At 36.0% G+C, this 23,853-nt stretch overlaps 1 protein-coding gene across 1 annotated transcript; it reads right to left on the bottom strand.

The window, feature by feature from the left end:
• Positions 1–21,348: 21,348 nt before the first annotated feature.
• Slh (sec1 family domain containing Slh) lies at positions 21,349–23,853 on the bottom strand. The gene is made up of 5 exons (XM_068287476.1): positions 23,707–23,853; positions 23,483–23,642; positions 22,726–23,414; positions 21,958–22,667; positions 21,349–21,891 (listed from the first exon to the last, which is right to left on the bottom strand). The coding sequence occupies exons 1-5, from the start codon at positions 23,732–23,734 to the stop codon at positions 21,559–21,561; spliced, it is 1,920 nt and encodes a 639-aa protein (XP_068143577.1). The 5' UTR covers positions 23,735–23,853; the 3' UTR covers positions 21,349–21,558.

Genomic DNA, 23,853 nt, shown 5'->3' with positions numbered 1-23,853 from the left:
TAAACGAGTGTGACTGTAAATGTTCATGTGTGTGTGTGTGTGTATATTGGAGTGTGTGTGTGTGTGTGGGGAGCCTGTCTTAATAATTCTTTTTATTATTAATAAATAAAGCTTAGTGTTGCTGTTTCTGGCTGCCGCACGGTCTGCTTATATTTGATTTTATTGCTCTGTTGCTGTTGTTTTTGGTGTTGCTGTTGTTTTCGTGGTTGTTGTTGTTGTTATTGCGGTTGCTAAATAAACAAAAGGCGTGTGTCGAGCGTCGAACGTCGAACGCTTCGCAGTGATCGTTGTTAGCTACCCAAGGCTTTGACTTTGAAAAGCGTTTAAGCTGCTTAAGCGTGTGTCCGAAACTGAAACTCAAGAGATCTCTCTCTCTCTCTCTCCCCTGTTGTCCACCTCCACTCCCCTGATCACTGGCCGTTGCCAAAAGCCGCACCCCCCTTATCCACCTTTTTTCTTTTGGTTTCCACTGACTTCTCCCTACGCTGGGCTGCTGTCATCGCTTAAAAATTTCGCCAGCTTTGTGTGTGTCTGTTTTTTTTTTTTTTTTTTTTTTTTTATTTGTATTATTATTATTATCTGTTTTTGGGTGCTGCTGCCGCTGGGTGTGACAAATGATCATCAACTGCGACAGCAGCAACAACGGCAACAGCGGCAGCATCTGTGGAGCCAAATTGTCTGGTTGGTTGTTTGTTAAAGCTGATTTGCTGTTGTTGTTTTTGCTTTTTAGTTGTTTATTCGTTTTGTTGTTTCTACTTTTCCCTCCTCTTTATATACAATAATTTGTATTCATAGTACGAGCTTGAGCTGAATGTGTAGTTATGATTTCAGCGAAATCTAAAATATTATTGTAGAAGTTTATTTTTAAACTTGCCGCCTAAAGATTTGTGCCGGAAACTAAGCTAGAGTAGAATCTCTTCTTTGGGGCTTCAATTGTCTGGGGCAAAAGTACGGAATTTACATTTCTTACTTCTAGCTTGTCTTAATTCCTTCCTTTTTTTTGACTCTAACTTATAAGGAGACTTATTCCTGGCTCTCTTCACAAGCTCTTGATCTTCTATTCAGTCAGGTTCTGTAGCTTTTCGGCTTAATACATTTATTTGTCTGTTAACTAAAAAATTGAAAGATATTTCTTTGAAATGAAAAATGTATATATATATATATTTTAGTTTTAGCATTAAATAATCGGTAATGTAAAACTAAAATTTTAAAATTTTTATCATTGCCTAATATTTCGAATCTTTTTTATTTACATTTATGAGTATACATATACTTGATAATGAAAAATTTGTTATACTTTTACATATATTTGCGATCATAAGATAATGATCTCACATAAATTTGATAGAGATTGAATGTATATGAACTATGAACTCTAAAGTAAGCTAAAAGAACTCTGAAAACAAATGAAACGGGTGCTTGACAAATAAGTTCCTGAATAGAGTTCAGCTCATACACTCATTCAGATTTGAAAATATGAGTTCTCGTTCCAAGTGATGTAAGTTCTCACTTGTAAATTGAAAGGAAAAGAAAGGCGTTACAACTATAACTCTTGCTAAGACTTATTGTTAGTTGTAGGGTCATTGATTTGTGTTAAAAATATTACGATCTCTGATCTTTACGAAGTCGGCTTTGGCAATGTAGTACATACATTGATTTAACTTTTAAATAAACTTTACTGATGGAATAGCAAATGAATCCATTTGCCAATAATTCTAGCAAACAGGAAGCCACCAGTAGTCTGAACAACTTGAGGAAACAATGCACTGATCCAAAACACGGCAAAGAAACTAAACAACAAGAAGCATCTAATAGAACAGCAAACCAAAGGATCCATGTTTATTTAAACTGTTCTTATTAAACTTATTTTAAAATAAAACTTAAATGACTTATAAACATAATAAATATGTAATATCATTGGAAAAGCTAGCTAAAACTGAGACCAAATAAAGAAAGCTTAAGCATTGAAGAAAAGGTAATAAATTCATTGATAGAAAAATGAGATATTTTTATATAATGGCATTTTTTATGCCAAATTATCGTAGGAAACAGTTTTAAGAATTGAAAATTTAGTTTTGAAGTAAGAGTATCAATTTTATTTATTTGGCATTTTAAATTTCACTTTTAGTCAATTCAAATTATAATTTTTTATCCATAAATGTTGGATTTGCTTAGTGTGGAGAATATGGTGTGATGTGTTTTATTTTTTTTTTTATTTGGTTTTGCCGTTTTTTAAACAAGTCAAAGTCAAGTTTTAACGATATGAGCAAAACATAAATTTCCAAATGCTTATGGATTTTTATTTGTATATTTATATGTTACTTTGTTTTGTCTTTTTAGTTAAATAATTGATGGCGTTTTTATTTATATATGCGCAAAAACATATATATACATAAATATCCAATCAAGTGGGTCACTAAGCTTTGACAGTTATGGGGCAAAAATAGAATTTCAGTAGGGGAGAACAAAAGACTTGGACAGCAAACTTTATGGCAAATATGCGTGTGAGTGTGTGTGTGTATGTCAGAGTGTGAGAGTGTGAGGGTGTAGGCGGGGCCCATAACTATGACTATAAGAAATTGACATTGATTTGGCATACAAATCATATTGTCAATGCAATTAAACTGTAATCAAAAGGCTAGGCCATACCAGGCCAATTGAGTTGACGGAAACAGAAATGAAAAGTCAAAGCTCTTTGACTAAATGTAAATAATATCTTAATGGTAAATTAAAGCCACAAAACGCGTTATACCAACTCAGTCGGTTTGGCAACAAGCCACGCCCCCAATTTACACTATTAAAAATTCAAAGTATTATGCGGTTTTGCGGTTGACTTTATTCATGGAAATATTATTATATTGTCATTATGATTATTTATGATTTAGTTGAGGTGTGTTAAAAGGTGTAAATAAGTGACATTTGTGACAATGGGGCTAAAGTTAAACATGATAAGAGACAGAGTTTGAGACAGAGCCACTGAAATTAGCCAGTGATTAAAGTCATAATTTAGGATTTTCATTTTCTAAACAAAAATTAGTATAACCATTTTGCTATGAAAGACGCTTTTTAGAAAAGTTGGCAAATCTATTTGAATAAACCATTCAGGAGAAGGTGGAAACAAACATCAGAAATCAAATTGAGCTACTTAAATAACCGTATTTTTCATAATATCTATAAATATGCTTTGAATAAATAAAACCTGGTTCGAAATGGTTGTTAACTAATTATTACTACATTAGCCAAGCTACAATTAAGTCACTTTTCAAAGACATTAGCATTGTTTGTTTGCAAGTCACATCAACTGCGAATTAAGGCCAAAAGATTTCAAGGATAATGAATATCCACTTACAAGAACAAAAGGCAAAGCATAATTTTAAATAAACTGTAATTTAAAGGTAATTGTAAGCAGATTTCACAGATGAAGATTTAGGCAATGATACCATTTCTTATCCAAAGTTAGCTATTTTCGATCCTCACGTTCTCTTTTTCTTCAGGTACAAAATGTTTTAGCAAAATATGCAAAAGTACTTATAATCTACCAGAGAAGATAGAAATTATACCTAAAATTAATAATAAGACATCAGTTGTAGAAAACATTTCTGACCTAAAACTAAAAACACAAATTTTGAGTCCTATTTGGAGTGCTCTATGGAAACAATTATCAAAGCAAAGATGTGTTTATTCAAAGTTAATTCGAGTTATTTTTGTTAAAATTATCAGTTGGATTTTCTATTTAACCCATTTGAGTTTTAAATCAATTAAAATTCGCTTTAGTTATGGATTAGCTCTCGTTTTCTTTGTTGATATATTTCAGTCTTATTTTCATTGAAAAGTGGTAATGCAAAAACTTGTTATTATAAGGCATCGCTTTTAGATTTGTGTTTATAAATAACAGGATCTCAAAGTATTAGCCAAAGAAACAAACAAATAAGAAAAAAAGCGACACTTGGCGACAACCTGGCTCCTTTGGGCGACTGTTGTTGCTATTATTCATTAGCGCTTTGGCGATTTTTCATGATTAAAAATGAAAAGTGTTGGCATTAAGTGCTATGTATTGAGACAAAAAAAAACAGGTAACCTCGACAAAATCAATAATCAGGGACAGAGAGCTGGAGAGAGTGTGAGAGGGAGGGGAGACTTGAATTCATCTATATTGATATTACTCATACGCAATGTTGCACCTGCAGCTAAACTTAATTACTAAGCAGGAAATATTAGCGCACACATGAACGTGTGTTTGTGTATGTATGTATATATAGAGTTAAAGCAAATAAAACTAATGAACAAGAAATATTAATTTGGCCAAAATAAGAAAAACACGCCAACAACTTTCAAGTGCCGACTGCTGTTGCCTTTGCGCTGCCTGTTGCCACAACGAAGAGAAGCAAAAAAATAGTAGAAACTTGAACATGCATTTTAATTGCAGTCCCCTAGCTAACATTTGTGGCAAGTCTACGGATATTTGGTTGGTGGCAAAACAAAATGCCTGCCACAATTTGTATAAACACATTTTGCATTGCAGAAATCAAACGGCAGCAACAAGAAAGGAAAGTTACCAAGATTTTCATCTGTATGAAGTTGCCAATACACTTAAAGCAGAAATTTCCCAAACTTTGACTCTAAATTAGATGTAAACATAATGTAATAAAAAAATTAATATACTTTCATATATAATTACTAAGCATGTTCTTAAATTGTTGGACTATTCTTATATTAAACCTCTTTTTATTCGGCTTTAGCTTACTCTTAGGAATGTTCTATCATCAGCAGACTTTGATGAACAATTTGCCAGAAATTCAGATTGCTATGCCGTATATTCAATGCTAAAACTAGTTGAGAATTACAACTAAATGAAGTGAAAACACATGAAGAAAGCTTACAACATCTGAGTTGACTTTAAGACCATAAAACTAAATATTAAATCATTAGGACAAAAATTAAGAAGTTTGAAATGGTTCTCTTCTAAAGTTGTTTACTTCTCCCAATCCAACAGGTTAAGCATCCTAACTTTCATATAGATTTATGAAATTTGATTTACTATCAACAAATCGCATAGCAAATTAACCTTGTCCTCGTTGAAGAGTATATTTAAAATAAAACAAATTGCACAAGCAATTGTCTGCTGCATGTCTAGTCGTCATCGTTGCTGATGTTGTTGCTGTTGCTGTTGTTGCACGAAGCTTCGCGAAAGAGACGAAGAAGAAAGAAAAAAACTAAAAACTAAACTCCAATGCTAACGATGTCGGCAAAAGTTGAGCAATCAAATAAAACTAAGTAAAACTAAAAGAGAGACACAACAAACAAAAAGAAAAAAAAGAAAAAAAAAACATTGTCACGTCAAATTCATGTCATTTAATTAATTTTGTTTACTTGCCGCAACGATAATTTGTTTGTTGTTGTTGCTGTTGTTGCAGCAGTGGCGACTTGTTGTCTTTGAAAAAATTTTCCATGGAAAATGCCTATATACTTGGCATAAAGTCAACTCTTTTTGGCTACCTCGAGACAAGAAAAAAATATTTTCCCACATGACTGCACTTTATGCAAATAATAAAATGGAAAAAAATTCGCATGAAATCAAACTTGCTTGCTTTTTACAATTTTTAATTTTTTTTTTTTTTTGTTTAGTTTTTTGTTTTTTTTTTTTTTTTATCTGTTTGGCTGTTTATTCAAAGATTTGCCGACAGACTCTTGACGGGCTGTCAAATAAATGTCGCTTTATTCAAATTTCGCATAGCCACTAATTGTCTTTGGTGGAAAAGACAAAGGCTCTTTTGCTAACAAGCTCTGAACTTGAACCCCAAAAGCCCAACACAAAAAAACTCAACCAAAAACCAAGAAAAAAAGTGCAGATTAGCCCTGCTTCTTGGTCTCGCTCTGGCTCTTGGTTCTTGCCAGTGTTGGCTGAGTTGGCTTGGGTAGACTTTGTGTCGCAGACTTTCGGTTTGCTCCTCCTCAATCAACTTTCGATCAAAACGCGCCGCAAATTTTTGTTGCTTGGCTTTTGTTTCACACAAAACTGAGTAACCGAGTAAGAAAGGAAAAAGAGGTTCGAGTGGAACCTTTTGGCGGCATTTTGCATGCCTCATTTGATTTTTGTTTTAGATGCGTTCTGATAGATCACAAGAAAGCAAAAACCACACCAGAAAAAAAAAACAACACACACAAAAATTAAGAAAAAATTTCAGGAGTTCATTCAGATAGCACAGTGGTCTACTAAACCACAAAATAAAATTATTTGCTTATATTAAAATAAAATTTATTCGAAAGCGTTTTGTATTTGACTTATTGTTGAAATCTAATGAAATCTAATCTTCAACAATTATTGCTAAGTATTGACTAGAAGTGTTTACAGATTGAATCGATATTCTTGAACCAACCAATAATATTCACTTTGAAGAGAGGAGGACTAGGAGGACTAACTTTGACCTTCTTAATGCTTGTAAGTGTTTCTGTTACTACTTTCCTATAAATATGTTCCCTTTTGGCTAGTACAGACCTGAATTTCCATCCGATCTTTATTATGCGGAATATAAGCATATGATGATATGATTTCCAGATGTCCCTACCTATTACAAGGATAAAAATTTCAAGCTTAATGGTCCCAAATTGCATGTTGAACCAATTTTTTAAATCCGACCTTCATGTGAGTTTACTTTGATCCAGACAGGTCAACAGTCGTGCTGATCAGGAATATATACATACTTTTTATACATCTTAACCACTGTGCACCGCTCAGTACCAAGTTCATTGAAGTTGAAAAACGGAAATTATCAAACGAAAGAGATACCGAGTGCAAGCGTACATACGACACCGGATGTCTGCCAGGAATACACAGCCATATCCATACATATTTCTACATATATACGTACATATATGTTTGTGATCAACAGGCAGAAGGATAAACCGAAAAGTGAAATATAAAAGCAAAGAAAAAAAGAAAAAGAAGGAAAACCAACTAACTGCCTACAAAATGTCTGCTTTAGCTGCGGGATGAGTTAATTAAATCTGTCAATACTAACATGGTCCAAAAAGCCAACAAACAACAGCAGCAGTTGTAGGAGCAGCCATCAAACGACCATGTCCATGTCTCTGTCCCTGTCCCTGTCCAGTGGCCCATCATCATCATCATCCAGCAGAATTGCAGCAGCAGCAACAGCAGCAGGAGCAACAGAGGCAATAAAAAATGTAGCACGCCATGTGCGGCCCGGGATCGGGTCCACAAAACTTGGCTAAGTTTTTTATTTTTTTTTTGCCTGGAATGTAACTTGATTCCTATTAACTCATCAAGTTGGGCGCTGGGGCGTTGTTTTTTCATCCTTCTTTTTTCTGTATTTTTTTTTTTTTTTTTGTTTCTGTTATTTTGCTTGGATTTTGTTCGGTTTTGGTTTTGGCCTCTGGTGGCCAATGGATTGAGAATTGGAGGCTAAAAATTAAATCACTTTTGGTTAAGCAAAAGGCAAAAGGAGAGCTACGAAAAGCGGCCACACGGCTTAAGGCAATTTGTAGCCTTGTGCGGTCCTTTTACCAACCAGAAGAGTGTGACTGTGTGTCTTAATGTGTGTGTGTGTGTGTCCCTATAGATGTGTGTGTGTGTGTGTGTATTTTAGGTGTGTTTGTGTTGGCTTTATAAAAGCAAATATGTTCACACACTTTACTAATAGCTCCATAAATAATAACCAAAGAGGTCAAAATGTTCACCAACATACACTGAGAGAAATTTTTTCAAAATTAACAATAAAATTTCGTAAAAGCATAAGAAAAATATATTTAGCAATGGATGTCATTGTTCTTGAAGAAGTTATTCTTGAAATCAAGTAAAATATATGATATTAAATAATGTTTCTACTTTGTCCTTTGCACTTGGATATCACAAATCATTAGAGAAGGATTCCACATTTTAGGATCTGACTATAAGAGTGTCTTTCTATAACTTTTTACTTGTTAATCTCGACAAACCCAAAAACTCTGATGAAATTTTGATAAATTTTTTTCATAGCATGCTTTAGGGATGATGTATGAAAATTCCAAGAAACGTTTGACGATTTTGAGTAAAAAATTTTGAATTTTTCTATTTATTTGCAAAACTTTTTCAACTGTAGACATTTGCAGTTTCAGCATTGTGAGCATTGTCAGCCCATCAGACGCACGTCCAAGTTGCCCCACACAGAGGGAAGAAAGAGAGAGAGGGGTGGAGGTAGAGACTCTTCTTTGCCCAACTTGTCTTGGCCATGTCTCATCATGGTGGCTTTCGTAGATGAAGATGTGTGTGGTGCTTGAGCCTGGTGTCTGGGTTGATAGTGTGCGTGTCTCAAGTTTTCAACAACAAGGGTCCGTAAAAGCCAATATAAAACGAAAAAAGAAACAACCAACAAAACCGAAGCCAAACCGAAATAAAAAAGGATGAGCGGAGAAACAAAAAGAAAGCAAAAGAATACCTTAATTACGGTTAATGGAGCGTTCGAAAACCGATGCCACAGCACTGTGTGTGGGGTATCTCTATCTCAAGCAAGTCTACCCAACCAAAACCACCTCTTGCCTCTCTTGTCCTTCAGCTGCATCATTTTGCCCATCTTTATTCTTTGGGTCCTCTGTCCTTTTCTGCCGCAAAATAACTTAATCACATTTCCAGCAGAAACACACAGAGACCACAAAAATCTGCGAGCCATGTTCGTAATTTTGTATATAAATGAGCTGCGGCCACCTAATGAGCCTGATTAACCATCCAGCCAACGAACAAACACAGAGTGAGAGTAAGAGAGAGAGAGCGCAAAACATGGAGAAAGAGACAGAAAGAATCTCTGAGGCGGTCGCTAAAACCAAAAAAAAGAAAAATAAATAAAATAAAAATAAAGGGCAGAAAATGATTGCGGTGTTTCATTTAACTGCTTTCATGCCACAGATCGCGTCGAATGGGACGCGTCCTTTTGACCTCGAAAAGACTTGCCTTTTGGCTCGTCGAGCAATTTTATGAGCCTTCCCCCCTCAATACCGCACCCCTCACTTGCCAGAGATGTTTTCGAGTTTGAGACGCTTTTAATTTGCATACGATGTGTCAATGATGTGGACGACAACGTCGCGTGTGGCTTTCCTTAGTTGTTGCTGTTGCTGTTGATGTTGCTGTTGTTCCTGTTGTTGTTAAGGGTAATAAAAATCAGCTTTGCTTTAAATGCCATAAACAAAACGGCTGAACATTTTTGCTGACAGATGTCTTCATTGAAAATTATACAAGGAAGGCAGCACCAGAGGAGAAAGGGACCGAATAAGGCTTCGTACAGAATCTGAGCCTGGGATTCAGTCTCAGTCCCAGGCGTCAGGTGGCTTAACCGTGAGAAAGTTTACTCATCTTCACTTGAAATCTGTTTAAGCGTTTAGAGGCTCTTTTTTTGCACACATCTAAAATCATTTAAATATCCTTTTTTTTACGAATTTTTCAAAAACATAAACCAAGTCAGTCATAAACTAGCAGAGTGTGTAAAACACAGTTCTATGACATTCTACTCTATCAGCCTTCAACGAAAATTCGTCCTTAAGTTTTGAATCCCGAATTCTTTTTCCAATCGCTGCCAACTTTAATGTTAACCCTTAATATTTATATGATTTTTGATAATTCTATTGAATTATGTTTGTACCTTATAAAGATTCTATTTATACACTATCCACTAAGTATCATAAAATTGTATATTTCAAAGACAAATCTGTTTCCAACGTTTTCGTAGACTGTAGAAACCCTCCAAGGTATATGATGATTGATAGGAAGTCGAACGATTATTGGCTATACTTCAGCGTAATGGTATCCCAGACTAAAACAATCCCATCTTTGAGTTTCTGTATATACCAAATTTAATAAATTTTTGGTTATTTGCATTGATTTTTTGTTAAAAATATTAATAAAGTAATAAATAATACTCAATGTTTATTATTGTAAAGTGGGAAATTTAAAGATTTTAAGTCAAAACAGTAACTAAGCTTCTTTTTATTAGAAAGATTTGATTAGTTAGAATCCAATACTTTAAAAGCACTGCAAGTATTTTTAGGATATTCAAGTAGTCTATAATTCATTTCATTCAAGTCACGCTTAGTCATGGTTTGGCTATTTGCTCATTCCCATGGTGTTCTGTTCGGTTTTAGAATCGCAGCATAACTTAATCATAACTTTTTGGGTGGCCCCCCATTGCCCCAAAACAATGCTGAATTGTTCTCCAGACACAAGCCGAGATACACTTTGATTTCAATCTGAAAACTGGCCCAGCATAATAATATTGTATCATTGTATCTCAAGGAGTCACCGCCGTTGTTGTCTTCGCGATCGTGTGATTGTGGAGCAGCGGCAGCAGCAACAGACCTTCGTCTCGTTCTTTCTTCTCCCATCATCATCTCCATCATCAATGGCAGCTTTGGGCCTACCGTACAATTCAACAGCAAAGGAACAAACAAACAAAAAAATAAGGTTTTTGGCTTTGGCACGCTGAAAATTTTATGACTTCATTTACTGACCACCAAGAGAGAGAGTAAGAGAATCCAAAACCCACAAACACACACACACACACCACAGTTCAGGACTGGCTTCATAATAGGCCGGCTCAGTTGTGTTCCGTTTGATGATGGCCAGTTTAGTATTTGGATTTGATCTGGTTTTGGTTCTTTTCTTGTTCTTTTGATTCTAAAAATGCAATACTTGGAATTTTGTGCAGCGGCAGGCATAGGACAAAGGTTTCTCTTGAATTTTGATTAACATTTCGATTGGGTGGGTCGAAATTTACTAGTTGAGCATTTAGAAATCTCTGATCGACACTCTTAATTAAACAAACTCTAGTTATTGCTCTGCAATCGAAGAAGTCCAAGTCAATATTGAGTAAATCTTTCATTGTTAAATCGATGAAAAGACTTTGAAGCTCGCTTTTTATTTATCTTTGTCCTTTCTTTCCAACAACAAATCAATTTTGTTTCTTTTTTTTTTATCTCATATATTTAGCGTAATTCATTTAATATATTCATAAAAAAAAAATAAAAATATTCAAAACTGTATCCCCAGTCGTCCCTTCCTCCTGTTGTCTATCGTTTTGTTGCCCTTGCCTGAGAAACATGTATCGTTATCTGTAATTTATGCACTTGTACTTTGAATCACTTAGTTTGCTGCTGCTGTTCTTGTTTTGCCCGCTCCTCCTACTCCTCTGCTTTCCTGCACAGTGTGTCCTTTATTATTGTTGTTGTTGTTGTTGTTGCGGTTGCTGTTATTGTCACACACATAGAGAACGATTAAGGCAATGCGATTTTGATCTTATCAAGGGGGCAACCACAACAGACGACATCAGAGGGACCCACACGCAGTCACTATGAACTGGTTGAATGGGCAAGGGACTCAAAGGGTGTGGGCTAGAAGGGTAGGATGAGGAACAAGGAACAACAACGTGAACAAGTCACAAAGTCGAACAGTCGGAGTGCCGGAGAGTGCGTGCGTAGAACAGCTTCATAAATGTAAATTAGATCTCGTTTAGCATTGACTATGGTCTCGTAAATAAATGCCAAATGACATCATTATCTTTTTTTTCTTTTCTTTGTTTTGTATCCTGTGGCACAGTGGTTGCAAATCAGAAGTAATGTGTGTACTTGATTTGAATATATGTGTATAGAATTATCTGTTGGGAAGCCAACCTCTTCCGCATCCTTTTGACATCCTACTCTGACTATTCTCCAATTTTCATTTTGAATTATAGGATAATCTCGTTCTAGCTTAATTTATATGCCATAAATTTTAAAATATTAAATAAATTCTAAATGCCTTTGCAACAAAAAAAGAAGTAGATTCGAGAGAAAAGCTTTGTAAAAACTTCAAAAAAATTAAATTTTAAGAATTTTTTTTCGATGGTTTTTTTAGTAAATCGGAAAATGAAGAAATTTTTGATTTATTAGACCACTGTGCACTTGTTAGTAGAGTTCCTTGGGCCTGTAAGTTCCTTTGGTTTTTGTTGTTGCATCCTCTTTTCCTGCTGCTCCCGTTTCGAATGTCTCTGTTGTTGCTGCTGCGTTGCTGCTCGTTATCTTTTGTTTTATATGCTGCCTTTGATGTTGTCGATGGCGATGCCTGATAGGCGGATGAGGCAAGGCTCTAAAGGAGATCTCTCTCGATCTCTCCATCCGTCTCACTTGCACTCTTTGGAGAGGACCTTATCAGCAACTGGCGATCAACGTTTGCTGCCTGGTGATAATGACTTGTAAGTACAAAATGGCTTGTCAGCATTTCTGCTGCTGCTTCTGCTGCTGCTAATGTTGTTGTTGGTTGCAATTCTTTTTCTTGGCTATTCCTGCTGTTCTTGGTTTAAATTCTTGGCTGATTTTGCCTGCGCATCACTTCAATTAATTTCGTTGCTTTAATTTGCGTTTTGTTTCAGAAGAGCCTTACAAGCAAATCGTGCTCAACGGCGTCCGTTTGTCTATGCCAGAGCTTCATTATTTCCTTTTTCTTTTCTTTTTGTATTATTTGCTCTTTGCTGTTGTTGCTGTTGCTGTTGCAACAACATCATGAAAAATGCATTTCCAATGAGAATGGCAGGACTAGTGTGGCACAACAGCAGCAGCGGCATCTCGAACGTAGACTATCTGTCTCTTCAGCCTCAAAACTCACTTAAAATTCTTGGGACATGTTTATCGAAAGAGTAGAGAAGCGAGGTTACAAGGCAAGGGATCTCTATGTAAGTGTGTGTGTGTCTGTGTCTGTGTATGTACTTACGACTGCAAAAGGTTTTTTTCTTCGGTTTTGTCAAGTATTGCAAAATTGTTTTGGCAGACATTGGGATGGCGCTTGGGGGCATAAAAACAAAAGGCCTTTGCAGATGTCCAAATGACCATAAGAACGAAGCACTCAACACAAAGCTACAGAAGTTTCAGTTTGAAGACCAGTAAATCTTTATATTATTGAAGATCTACTAGGTCTAGGAATAAAATGACTTATGATGTGGAAAGTTCTATTAAGAGATATATTTATATGTTCCCTGATTGCAGCAATTGCGACTTTTGATTTACAAGTCTATAGAAAATAAACAAGATTGTGTCTTAGGAATAGACAAATCAGAATTATAATCTCAATTGAGACACAATAATAGACATAATATAAGTCAAACTTGGTCTCCAAGGCATAGAGTCTCTAGTCAATAGTGTAATGTAGGTAGAAGACATGGACAAATTAGATGAGTCGTCGAGATAATGATAGTCGTACCTGATTAATAAACTATAATATGGTTTATGAGCTCTCTTATAACGTTTATAATTAGTGTCTAAAACAAATAAGTCTACAAAGAAAACCTTAAGAATCAATCCCAGAAATTAATCAATGATCAGTTTGTGCCGTATGCTCAAATTTTTCACAAAAATGTGTATATAATAAGGACTAAAGGCGAAGGCGAAGGCGAAGGCGATTCTTCTAACCGCCAGAGCGCTGATTGAATCGATTGAATACAATAATGAATATATAATGAATAACGAATATATACCTATTAATATTAGGATGGAAAATGGAATTTTAAGCACACTTTCAAAAACAAGGATTTCCTTTTGCTATGAGTCCTTGGGTTACTTTCTTAAGTAGCTGTACCGAATAAGAAATCCCTTTGAATTTTGGTTTCCATGGGAAACAGTTCTTAAAAGTGTGGAATGTCTTTTTTTTGTTGTCTAGTGTAGTAGCAATGTTCAAGTTAATGACTCTTCTACGATGAACATGGTCAAGAGTCAACTTGGTTTTGAGTCTCGTAGTCTTTAACTCTTACTCCTCCTCCAACTATGCCTCCTTCTGGAAGATGTGGTGTTCATAGGTTTCGGGGTGCGTGCGCATGTTTTTCCTAGGAAAAACGTCGCCCACATAATTTTCAATTTTGAGTTAGTGGCTTTTGATCACCGGATGTTGGCGATTGACGCTGCTGTTGCTGTTGCTGCTGCTGTTGCGTTGTCTAATTGTCCAGGAGGTTGTCTCGAGGTGGGGGATAGGTCAGAGTGCGCAGCCAAGTGAGGCAACGGCAGCAGAGCAAGGTGCATATCCACACACACACACACACACACACACACACACACATACACACACTCATAAAACACATGGCAGCTGGTGCAGCAACAAATTTTCAGGCAATTAGTGAAAATGTTTCAATTTACAAAAACAAAATAGAAAGAAAAACGTCGAGAAACACAAACCAAATGATAAGCGGGAAATTAGTAAATAAAGACATCAAAGCGCATAGAAAGAGGGAAGGGGCGGGGTCGGCGATAGAGAAAGGGACAGGCCACAGACTGACCCTGCCCAGAAGGAGGGTGAGCTCCGAAAAGAAGCCGGCGCTAATGGCGCTACATTTGAATGGCCGGGGGAGAGAGAGAAAGAGGGGAGACAGAAAGATGCATACAACAGGTGATTAATTATAAACACTGACAAAACATAAAAATAAAAAATTAACCACATCTATACACAAATAAAGAAGGAAGCAAAGAAAGCACCCAAAAGAATGTAAAGAAAAAGGTCAACAATTAGTTAGGAAACAGTTTTATGAAGAGAACAAATTTTTATTTCCCTCATTCTACATCTACATACATAAGCATCTGTTTATGTGAATGTGTGTGTGCTGGCCATTAATCGTCAGTTAATTGCCTACAAAGCGGTGAGCTAATTGCCGATAGATTTTGAAGATCTTTTGAGTTAGGTTGCAGGAATTCGAGTTCGTTGGGAGGCAACAAGGCGACAGATGAAAAGCGAGAAAGATCACTCTTATCAAGATGTATTCGAAATTATGGATCAGACGATCTAAGGTGGACAAATTAGTTGAAAATTTAATTCAAGTTCCCAACATTCGATATGTGAGAAATATATGAAAAAATATTGTTCTTTCATTTATCAAGATGCATATCTTCTAACTAATCAGTTTCAATCCACTTTTTAATCCAAAATGAACTTATATCACTTTAGAGTTCTAAGATATAATTGAAAATTAATTAAAAAAGTTGTTAAACTATCAAAATTTTCATTCAAAAAGACTCTTGGGAACTATGGTCTAGATTGCAGCTAAAAATTGATGAAGCAATTTCAAAGACAATTTGAAAAAGATCGTTCTCCCTCTTTTTCGTTCAACTTTTCTTTTCAAATTTTTCAGCATAATTTACATTGGGCTTAATGTAATTAACAGGCAAGTGGATATACCAAATGTTCTTTGGAGGTCCACGACCAACTCACTCCCTTTGCTCTTTCACCTAACCCTTTGAGTGTTAGGTATGGGAAGGGGGGAAAGGAAAGAAGACTACGGTTATCCCCCTCTTTTTTTTTATTATGCACGAAAATGAAACGAAACAAGAAATCGAGGCAGCAAAATTACTTATGCCCAATGACTGACCGGACTGGGTTTTGTTTGGTTATTTGGTTCCCAAGGCAAAGACTGAGTAACTGGTAGATGCAGCCGACCATATACATACACACACACTATATATACCCACACGAACAAGAAAAAGTTAAAGCCCATGATGAAAAGAAGGATGGGGAAAAAGGAGACGGGAGAAGGAGGAGGATTGTCTTCTAGCGTTGAGACCAGACAAAGCGGTGCGTGTGCAATTGCCAACTCTCCAGCCAGAGCAGCGTCAGCGGCCACTCCAGATGGAGGCCAAGAAGAGGGCGAAAAAGAGATTGGAGAAAGATGACCAGAGTAGAGGTGGAGAGCTGGCGAAGAAGGTGGACTGTGCGGCATAAATTGCGCATAAAACATGGAAAATGAAGCGATAAACTTGAGATACGCGATCGTAAAGCAAAGGCAACATCTTCTGGTAGGGCCAGCACATGGATGATGATGACGGAGAGCACAAAACGGAGGCCCAAGGAGCAACAGCAGAAGCAGGAGCAGCCGCATCAGTGGGACTGTGTATTTGTTTATGTTTGATGAAGCTGTTTGGCTGCTTGGCTGCTGTTTCTTGGTGGGCCAAAAGAAGAATTGCCGCTGGGCAGGATAATGAAGACCCAGAAAAATCCGAAGTTTTGCTCTTACCGTCTCCTCCCTGTCTCTTGGTCTCTCTCTCTCTCTCTTTGTCTTTATTTTCCACTTCCTTGCACTCTTTTCTCTCTTTTTTTTTGCATTTTTAATGATCACATTGCCTTTCACATGGGCGTGGTCGTGGGCTCAGTCCATCCATTTGATGCGTCACGCAATTTTTTGTGTTAAATCAATTTTGATTCTTTTTTTTTTTTTGTGTTTTGTTTATTTGGTCTTTTGCGTTTTTTTGGTCTTTTTATGGCTTCAGGAAATGGCCAAAAGCCATGAAGCATCATCTTTTATTATTATATATACATATATATGTAGATTGTATATATATATTTGTATATCTTTCCTTACTGGTAGCCCGGCTAACAAGCCGCTAACAAAGGCAAACAAGGTTATCCTACTCCTGGCTGACTGGCTGGCTGGTTGGTTTGATCCATCCCGCCTGGCCTGTCTTGTCTTTTGCTCATTTTTTTTATTGCCGGCAAATATTTAACTTGTTCGTTTTAGTTTTTATTGTTTGGTTCGTTCAGTTCGTTCGGTTCGTTGTTCATTTTTAGGGTGCCTTATGATTATTTGGTTGATTAATTAACATGCCGACGATGTGGACCACCAAAGATGGTAGCAACACCAACAGCATCGACAACGGCAACGGCAACAGCAACAAACAAAACGTTAACAAGGATATCACAACAAAGCACGGCAGCACCTTCTAATGGACAAATCAAACGAGAAACTCCTTCTGATCGATAAAAATTAACTTTGTTTTTTTTTTTTTCTCTCAAAATTGTCTACGGAGTTCAATGTACGCATTTCCAAATACTTCAAGGAATTGCTTGTCCTTTCCCAAAAAATAGTTTTAAACCAAACAATATTTTCTTAAAATCTTTAATATTTAAAATATTAATGGTGATGGAAAATATAGAAAATAGATTTTCATAATATAAAAACAAAATTGTTTATTAGAAATGTTTAAAGTCAACAAAGAAAAATTCAATTGTCAGTTGCATTTTAGAATAAATTTATTTGGTAATATTATTTTTCTAAATTTCCACTCTCCATCCGTTTTCCATTTTATTTCCATTTTATTTAACATATCTATTATTTTCTATATATTTTATTTTTTGACATTGGTTTTATATAAATTTAAATTAAGTTGCATAGTGTTTAATGGCCAAATTCAATCAATCATAATTGTGAATCCAGCTGTCATTTCGATCAGATGTTTTAGACAGTTTGTTCAGGTTAATTACAAATTGGCAAATCACAATGATTAGCTATATAATAAGATTGGTCAACGGTGTTCGCCGCTTTCCAAACATTTAAAAGAAAACTTTTGATCACTGAAAGATTGACTTATTGTTCATTCATTTACCAAAAAAAAAAGAATCCAAGCAAAACAAATAAATTTAAAAAAAATTCAATTTAAAAAATTCTTAAGCGTTTACAAAAACACTAAACTTGCCGAATTTGAATCAATTTCTTAAGAATGTCATCTATTTTTAATGCTTTTAATTTCAAATTAAAATTAAAGTGTTTAAAATTATTATTTGAGGCGAAACCAAAAATGCCAATGCACAGAATAATATTTTAATAAACCTTTATTGCATGAAGCTCTAATTTAGTAAATTTTTTTGGCATTAAAAAAAATTATATCTTCATTTACATTTTAAAATAATGGCTTTTGATCTGTATTTAAATCTTGCCAACTAAATCGGTCAAAAAATAAATTTTCCCAATGTCTTAGTGTTTGATACTACTTAAAAATATGAATACATAACTGCGATCAAAAAGAGATATCACCTTTAAAAAACAGTCTTACAGTCTGAGGCAAATAAGTGGAATCTCCAAATTTCCGTCTACTAAGTGGAAGATTTTGCGAAAAATATCATATTGAACACACTCAAAATTGGAGGCCTATGGCCATTGTATAAGTTCGAATTTGATTGAGACTTCCGAAGAGTTCTAAAAGCTTGTAAACACTGTTCAGGCTTAAGTCTGTTCATAGTGATATTTCAAAGTAAAACAGATGCCCAGAACTAATAAGTCATCTATATTATTATTTTTTCAATTAACAAACATTAACATAGTTAATATAATAAGCCCTTATTTAGTATTAAAGTATTTTAAAAACGATCTCTAAGTGTGCTTTGCTTAGTTCTTTTGAAATTTGTTTTTAAAATTAAACTAATAAGAAATAATAAAAATGAATAAGTTAGTTAAAATGAGAAAGAGATTTGGACAGATCAAACTATTTAATTTCTATGATATCAACTATCCACGAGTTCACCAAAGGCAATCTCTAATCGGCAAGGATATTTGTGAGTGAATTTCTTTCTTATTTTTGTTGACCTTATGATAAAGTAAATTTAAGTAAGTAATAGTAATCCTTATATACGATTTCTTAACATTGTCTGATGGCTTTATTTTTGTGACCAACTCCGCCCAGCTTCTGAAAAGAGAAACTCTTGAGCTTGCACTTGGCTATATGAGTATGTTATATTAAGAGTAACAATAAAGATAAAAAAAAGACTCAAAAGGTTTATGGTTGTGCTTGCTGCACTGCCTCCAGTTTGGATGCGGACTCCTCCTAATGTGTGTGTGTGTGAGTGTGTGCGTCTTCCACTTCATTTTGTAGGTTTGGTTTCTGAATTGGGCCCTGACCGTCTGACTGGCTGGCTGACTGGATGGCTGGCTGAGTCGAGATGGAGCTCTCGATGGTTGTTGGGTTAGCGTTTTGTGCTTCGCTTCTCGAATTTTGGAATTTGTTCTGCCTTGTTAAGAGTTGTTAAGATTATGATATATGTATGGCCTGTATGTATGCCTCAACGACCACGACCAAAGACGATGACGACGACGACGACGACGACAGCAGCGGCAGCCATTATGTTTCGCAGCAGGAATGTGGGAAACGGCTGCCTGACCATTTTTCTCTCTTTCTTTCACTGTGTTGTTTTTTTCCCCCATTTTTTTGGGTTTGTGCTCCACACACACACACACACCCATTCACACACACACACACACACTGTCATACAGTTGCATTTACCACGTAATCGATTCATGCATGTGGCGAGTTGAGAATTTCTTTCATGTTGCGTTTTGGTTGTTAGTTTCCTCTGGATGTTGCTTTTGCTGCTGTTGCTCCATACGAAGTTTTATGATTTGTTTGAGCCGCATCTTTGTTGGACCACCCGTGAAATCACTTTGGGTTCCAATCGGTTTTTTACCCATTTTTTTCCCTCTTTTTTTTACCCATTTTGAGGCTTTTGTTAAATTGCTCTTGTTTATGTTAACATTTAAATTGTAGCCACGGGTAGTCAGAGGGAGCGGGCAGCGGGGAGGTGGGTTTGAGCCGTAAACCCAACCAAAACCAATATTTAAACTTTGCCGCTCCATGAATAATCATCGTGGTATCATCGTCGTCGTTGGTCATCATCATTCTCAGTTAGTTGGCTTTCATCAGGGCCATCAATTCTGATTTACCAAAAGTGTTAATTAGGATGGGGCCAGTTTTTTTTTTTTATTTTTTCTTTTTGTGGTACTTTGCTTGCATAAATATAAGCATTTATATTTAGAAATCTATTTTTGGGATAACAAAGATTACTCACAAAATCCAAGTAACTGGGAGGTTGTGGCACATGAAAAGCTTAACCACATGATAATAATTTCGTGAAATCTTTCCATTTTCGTATATATATTTTTTTTTTAATATTTAGGAAAAATATTAATATATTGTTAATAAAATATTAATTAAGTGGAAAATATCTTGAAGTTTCTCAACTTTTAACTGATCAATCAACTCATAAGTTATCACTGTCGATTTAAAATTTTTTTAAAAAATTTCCAACTTAAATTCATTCTGTTTCGAATTTCAAAATCAGTCATAAAATTATTCTAAATAATAATTTTTATGATATCCTTTTTGCGACTCGCAACTTTTCAGGTATTAAGCTTGAAAATGTGATTGTCTTTATGTAAATCCAAGTTAAATAATTTAATTTATATAAGGTAAGTTGTAGGTAGGACACAAAAGTTAATTTTAATCGAAACTGGTTTTTTTTTAGTTAACTCCATTAGAGAATCGTTAAGGAATAATTTTTATTGATATTTTAAGACACTTAAAATTTATTGTAAATTTTCGTTATTTCATCGTTTGATTTTAACTTTGACCAGGAACAAAGTTTAAATTATTTAAATAAATGTTGTCTGGACTGCACATAGTTTCCATTAACTATACTTTAGAATCTGAAGCTTAGATAAATATAAAGAGTTGTTTTTGTATGCTAACAAACAGGTAGTTCCGTTTTAATTACATTTGAAACTGAATCGGGAGTTAAATAGGATACTTAAAATGAATTAATTTGCATTAATCAAATCGAGTTTCAAGTACCGATTCATTTCTTATAATTGGCATTACGTTCTTTATCATTTATCTTGTTCCAAGTTCTAACTTTCTTTTCAACTATTAATGGCATTAGTTTGGACTGTAATTTTCTTAAAATCTAAAAAAGAATTTTTCATCGACCTTTCTCATAAATATCTTGAGCTGTGGACACGTTTCACAGATAAGATAATGAAATACTAAAAATATAACTATAACTAATGTAGAAGTCTTTGCAATCTGCACCAAGCAAAAGAAACTGTTTAAATTCATGTTATAATAAATATTTTACAGATGGTCGAAATAATTATATAAAATATAAGGCATTCCTATAAGATAATAAATTCATTACTATAATCAACTTAATTAATGAAGCCTCTGCTTGTAATTATAAAGTTTTACACAAATCTTCTGTAGAATGCTTTAAAAACATTGATTGAAACTTGATTGTACGGAATTTCTTTTCCAAATCGAAAGTATTTATTGTGGACAATTTTCCACATTAATATTAGTTTTTCACTATAAATAGTGTAAGACACTCACACTCTGCTAACTCCATTCATAGTTCTTTAGTGGCAAGAGACTGTGTCTTGGTTTTGGTGCTAATTGCTAGGGCCTGTCCCCAAGTGCCACGCATAGTTGTCGCTCCATAATTGTTGCCGTCAGCGTTACCGTCAACGGACAACTGGCATCGGCCATCGACCATCACCATCACCATCCCCATCACCTCAAGTCAACGCAGTCGTTGACTGCCGCCTGTCTGTCAGCTGTCCATCAAAAGCGTTACCAACTTGGTGTTAATGGGTGACTAGAATGCACGAGCTGTTCCCGTTCTTCACGCCGCCAGCTCCTCCATCTCCATCTTGTAGTCCGTTTTCTCTTGTTGAACACGCGGCTACGCATGTTTTTGCTTGTTGTCCTTCGGGGATTACGAAGCAGAGCGTCAGGTTTGAGTAATTGCCCATTGTTCACTTTGGTTTTATTTTATTTATTTTTTGTCTTCTTTTTGTAGTTTGCTTTACTTGTAGTTTTTGCCAGGCATTTAATTTATTTTTGGATATGCTTAAAGTATAAAGAGAAGCTACAACAAACACACACATTGATTTTCCCCGATACGGCCCCCTGCCCAAATCCTTTACTGTCCTCGTCTGCTCAGCAGCAATGAAATGTTAGGAGTCGCTCCTAACTTGTCGTTGTCGGCGCTTGAATTTCGCTGCCCAGTGCGGAAAGCTCTTTGAGAAACTGTTTGGCATTGGTCAATGTGGAGGCACCATAGATGATGCGTCGTTGGACATTGGACGTTTGTTTTTGTTTAATGAAATCGACAAGATTCTGATATTCAATATAATTGCCACCGCCAACCATAAAGACCACAGCATCCTGAAAAGGAGCACGATTTTTTGGAAAAACATCACCGCCCTTTAGTAATTTTGGATCCAGATAAAGATAGTCATCAGTTTCGGAATTGCTGCGACATTCCATCACTTGCTCGGTGATTTTCGTTACAGGAAGATTCTAAAAGATACAACCAGAAAAACGAATTTCAGCAAAATTCTTTGCTCATTGTTATTCGTTACTTACATGACGTTTCACTACCAAATTCTTGACACCCTCCATAACAAATGAACTGCCCTGTGAGACAAGTTTTGAAAACATGGACACAGTTTTGGTGCCTCCACCTTCATACTGGGTACCTTGGCTAATGCCTGGCGAACGATTCATAATCGATTTCCATCTTTGGACATACGCCAGGGCAGTTAAATCGCAACCAGCTGCTTGGAGTGCCTCCTTTAGTCTGTCCATTTCCACTTCAGGCAATTGCTGGGCGCAAATGTAATAAATAATGTATAAACGCAGTTTGTCTTCCGATTGCCCAAATTCAGCATCTCTCAGCAGATCTATCAGGGGTTTATCCAAGGTCTGTTTGGACATAATCTTTTCCTCAATCTCAAAATAGGAATCCAATCGTCGGGCCTTGATGTAATTTAATATTGCTGTTGCTATTTTCGTATGCATATCGATCAGACGCTTTTTCTCCATCAACTGGGGTAACGAATTGACGGCATTCGTAAGACGAGCTGTGGTGTCATTGACCAACGAGAAGGCAATATCCGATTCACCTTCAATTCCCATGGAACTCTTTAATCGTTTTATTTCCTCTTCCGAATTCCGATAAGATTCCAACTCTTCTTGTATGGCCTCAGCCACAGTTGGAAAAGGACTACCCTTGTGGGTCATCCAGAAACGATCGTTCCGATCCAAGTCGCAGGCTTTCGGTTTCTTTCGGGCCCCTGAGATTAACATGGAATACATATAGTAATTGATTTTTCTAATAACTTTAATCCTTACCCGTTGTTGAGCTTTGATCATCTTCCACGTAGACCAAATTCAATCCTAAATCGAGAACATCATGAACCAGAGCCTGATAAGACCAGGTATGATGTAGAGGAGTGGCCAAATCCATTGTTCTATCGAGTAACAGCAAAACGGGACGTTGGAAACTAAATACTCCGCCCGCTTGAGTGGCATCCATGTGAAACAGATTGGCACGGGCATCCCAAAGATTTTCACGCAATTTTTTCTCCAACTTGCGGGCTACCATCTCTGCTGCACTATTTCTGGGGCAGCGAATGATGGGAACATTACCTAGCGTTACAAACAATGCGAACAGAGAGTCAACTATAGAATCCATTAGAGCCTCCATTTCCTCATCCCTGGTATTGGCTCGATTGATGGCGTAATAGGAGAGCTGATCACTCTGCTGATGCTTTAAAATGAAGAAGTCATCTTCTAGACTAACAAAGTTTACATATTGATCATAGACCCGATGAATATTGGCCACACAACCACTATGTAGGGCTGCAGCAGCCAAATTTTCAATTTTACTTCGGGATATCGGAGCCAGGAAGTTCAGGTGATAGATGTCATAGAGGCCATTGGAGAAATCCTGCTGAATACGATCTAAATTCTCATCGGTGGGCAAACAAAAGTAAACAGCCGGCACATCTGGTATTGAGTCTCGATCCGAATGGAGTTGGCTAGCAAAAAAACAATGACGAGACAATTATTGCAACTCTGACTTGACTCTACCCCTTGGGTAACTCACACATGCAACGTCACCCCCAATTCGCGCAACTCCTTAATGGATATTATGGGAGATATTATGTCCTGACCTACACGATCGTATATAAGAATCTTCCATACCGGCTCAGCAGCTAATGCCTTTGGCTGCTGAGAATTCAGATTTAGCATTTGCTTAATAGCATCTACAAGAAAAAACATTTCATTAATTAAAGATAATCGTGGCATACATTCGCTGCTTTATCTCACTGATTTGACGCTCTCGGAGAGTTAACATTGTGTGTGCTGCAAAGATTACTCTTAGTTAATATCGCTTCCAGTGTTTTTTAAAGAATTATTTTAGTTTTATTAGCTAAAAAACATCATTTACAAAAAACAACACGTCACAAGCGATAA

This window comes from Drosophila tropicalis, unplaced genomic scaffold (assembly GCF_018151085.1).
Source record: "Drosophila tropicalis isolate 14030-0801.00 unplaced genomic scaffold, ASM1815108v1 contig_562, whole genome shotgun sequence".
NCBI classification, from domain to species: domain Eukaryota; kingdom Metazoa; phylum Arthropoda; class Insecta; order Diptera; family Drosophilidae; genus Drosophila; species Drosophila tropicalis.
This window is presented reverse-complemented; position numbering and strand designations above follow the sequence as displayed.

Coding starts and splice junctions, on each gene's coding strand:
- Slh (XM_068287476.1), bottom strand. CDS start 23,734: ATGTTAACTCTCCGAGAGCGTCAAATCA. Junction 23,643..23,706: donor TCTCCGAGAGCGTCAAATCA/GTGAGATAAAGC, acceptor TTTTTCTTGTAG/ATGCTATTAAGCAAATGCTA. Junction 23,415..23,482: donor TTGGGGGTGACGTTGCATGT/GTGAGTTACCCA, acceptor TTTTTTTGCTAG/CCAACTCCATTCGGATCGAG.